The 3259-nt window shown below is 41.8% G+C and overlaps 1 protein-coding gene across 1 annotated transcript in view; it reads right to left on the minus strand.

Moving 5' to 3' along the window:
- LOC101856069 overlaps window positions 1–3259 on the minus strand; it is a gene marked incomplete at its 5' end in the record, with an annotated part of 54749 nt that overhangs the window by 8318 nt on the left and 43172 nt on the right. The window contains 3 exon segments of the mRNA XM_013090125.2: window positions 612–740; window positions 1674–1803; window positions 2629–2798. Of these exon segments, the coding sequence (XP_012945579.1) occupies window positions 612–740; window positions 1674–1803; window positions 2629–2798 (429 nt within the window).

Consider the following 3259-nt stretch of genomic DNA (forward strand, 5'->3'; position numbering starts at 1 on the left):
CCCCCCCCTCCAGAAATCTTAAAAGGACATTTATTTTGCACCATACAGTTCAATTCAGTTATTGAATTATTTTGGTGACCAGGTCCGAGCACGTTACAAACACCTCTTCCAAGTTTTCTCGCTAGTTGGCCAAGCGACTGGGCAGACAACTGGTTCAGTTATCTCTGGTGTAGCCCATTGACAAGTTAGATCAGACTTTGTCCAAAAAAAACCCAACTCAACATGCATTGACGGAAGCTGCCAGAATAACATACACGCGCGCGCACACACACACACACACACACACACACACACACACACATACACACAAACACACATAAACGTATAGTCGCTATCTCAAGCAATCCACTAGAGTCTAAAGTTTGAGAATTTTCGCTTTTCCCTCCCAAAGCTCCATCAAAACATTACCCTTTAACATTACCAAAATGTAGTTTAATGCTATGGTCAAGGCATACAATTTTCTTGCTTTTCATGATTCCTGATAGGAACAACACAACAAAAAGTAGGGGGTTTTTTTGTTGGTGATTTTTGTCTCTGGTGTAAAATGTACCCAAATAGACTTGAGTAGACTGCTTGCGACACCGACGATATTCCGCTCTCGCAAAACTCACCTCTCTCATCCAGATCCTTGGCGTATGTGTCGTCCTGTAGACGTGACTGCTCTAGCACACGTTTCATGTGCTCCAAAAGTGTTTGGCCTCCTCTCTTCATCAATACGTTGACTCGACGTGTGCCTTTCACTGGGTGCGTTTTATTTCGTTTGTTTGTTGTTGTTTTTTAGGGGGGGCGGGAGAGAGAGGGAAGAGAAAAACGTTTACAATCACACTTTTATGTTCTAGTTAAAAGTGAATTCACGTCCCTTGTAATACTTTGTAATTTGACAAAGGGTTAATTTTGGGCTAGTGCAGAAAACCTATAGAGTATAAAGACCGACCAAAAACAGCAGTGCAAGTGAGCGTCAAGTTAGGTATAGACCTCTTTAAAAAAAAAAACAAGAACATATCTAGGGTAGAGGGAATACAATTTATAGAGTTAGCCTCGATAGATTAGCAGGGAAATCTTCTTCTTTGCGTTCCTCCGTTACATCTCAGGGACATAAACAGCTGGATATTATATTTGACAGTATACCATACTGTTAGTCCAAGTCAAAATTGCAAGCTTTGAGGCTTTACAGGGACTGGAAAGTGATGTGTATGTGTGCGTGTGTGAGTGTGTGAGTGTGTGTGTGTGTGTGTGTGTGCATGTGTGTGTACGTGTGCGTCGTTGTGTGTGTGTGTGTGTACGTGTGCGTCGTTGTGTGTGTGTGTGTGTGTGTGTGTGTGTGTGTGTGTGTGTGTGTGTGTGTGCGTTGGTGTGCGTGAGTACATGTATGTGCCCACATTTCTACATCAGTAACCTCTTTTACATTTCACACAGAAGTTGAAATAAACTATTACTTTTTGTCATTAGCTACTGTATTGAAAGCAATTTCCGTCTGTGAATTCAGGTAGAGCAAAAAAAAAAAAATAACCTGCAACAAAAATAAGTCAAGCGCTATATTTTCTGATTCGTATCCCGAACAAAACGACACCAGAAGCACAATGGGTCTGGAAAATTGTGAGCGCAATTGTTATCAAACCATTGCAGACTCACAAAAAACCCTTATCTTAAAGAAAAAGACCTTGATGACTCACGTGTGGAAATGTCCAGGTCACTGTCATCGGCTAGATCATCTGTGTCCACATCAGTCCCGTACTCAGAGAGACGCTTGGTGCCGATCTTTGACCGGTTGTCCAAGATTTGTATATCGTCACCGAATTTTTGCTGGGAAACGGAGAATACGTGAGGGTAAACATGGGTAAATTGTGCGTGTGTTTATGTGTGTGCGTGTGTATGAGTGCGTGTGTATGTGTGGGTGTGCGTGAAAGTGTTTGTGTATGTGTGTATGCGTGTGCGTGTGCGTGTGCGTGTGCGTGTGTATGAGTGCGTGTGTATGTGTGGGTATGCGTGAAAGTGTTTGTGTGTGTGTGTGTATGCGTGTGTGTGTGTGTGTGTGTGTGTGTGTGTGTGTGTGTGTGTGCGTGTTTGTGTGTGTGTGTTTGTGTGTGTGTCTATGTACCTGTAGGTATTTTTATACTCACTTGTTAGGTTGGTGAAAAAAGATAGACAGATAGATAGATAGATAGATAGATAGATAGATAGATAGATAGATAGATAGATAGAGGGAGGGACAAGGGGAGAAAGGGAGATAGAGATAGAGTGTGGCATGGAGACAAGGGTGGGTGTGGGTGTGTGTATGGGGAGGAGGAGAAGAGGAGGAGTCACCGTCATAAAAATATAAGAAGAAAACAAGAACATGGCAAATGAAGAAACTAAAATGGCAAATCCACATTGAGACAATGTGATTCAACTGAATCAAATCTCTTACTGTAACTTCAGGGGTATCTTCATGTGTGTATGTGTGTTGTTGTTTTTGGGTTGTTGTTGTTTTTGTTGGTTTTTGGGGGTTTGTTTGTTTGTTGTTGGTTGTTTTTTTTTGCTTAGGCCCTTATCTGGCCTTTTCCAGAGGAATTATTCTTTTTTATTTTCAATGTATTTTTTGTCTTTTTTTTTTTCCTCTTCATATCATTACCATTACTACCCACATACCTTGAGTAATCGTGCAATTTCTTGTTTAGAGAGATTGGGATCGATGCCAAGTTTCCTCAGATCGTCGGCTGTAAGCTTGGACAAGTCTATCTTTTTCTTTCCCTCTCGCAGCTTGATTTTTCCTTTTTCGTCTACTTCAAAGTAGTTGCCGTCATCGGAGTCTGCCGCACCTAAAAGGAAAGCGAATAGTTTAAATTTGTGTGAAGATATTAGGTGTGTGTGTGGGTGTGCATGTGTATGTGTGTATGTGTGTGTATGTGTATATGTGTGTGCGTGTGTGTATGTGTGTGTATGTGTATATGTGTGTGCGTGTGTGTATGTGTGTGTGTATGTGTGTGTGCATGTATGTGCTTGAGAGAGTGTTTGAAGGAGTGTGTAAAAACAGTTTGTGCGGACAGAAGCAGCATTTTGCAGACTAATATAAAGTTTGACAGGGAGATAAAGACAGACAGACAGACACATAAAGACATAAGGGGGGGGGGGGGTGCTTAGAGAATAATAGACAGACTCGTCTAACAGACAGACAAAAGGGGAATGACTTAAGGAACGCGGAACACTCCCTTTTTTGAAAGCGTCCGTATTGGATGAAAGAGATTGCACACAACAACAACATAAACCCGCGCCCAAGAAA

Source organism: Aplysia californica, unplaced genomic scaffold (genome assembly GCF_000002075.1).
Source record: "Aplysia californica isolate F4 #8 unplaced genomic scaffold, AplCal3.0 scaffold01150, whole genome shotgun sequence".
In the NCBI taxonomy this organism is placed as follows: Eukaryota; Metazoa; Mollusca; class Gastropoda; order Aplysiida; family Aplysiidae; genus Aplysia; species Aplysia californica.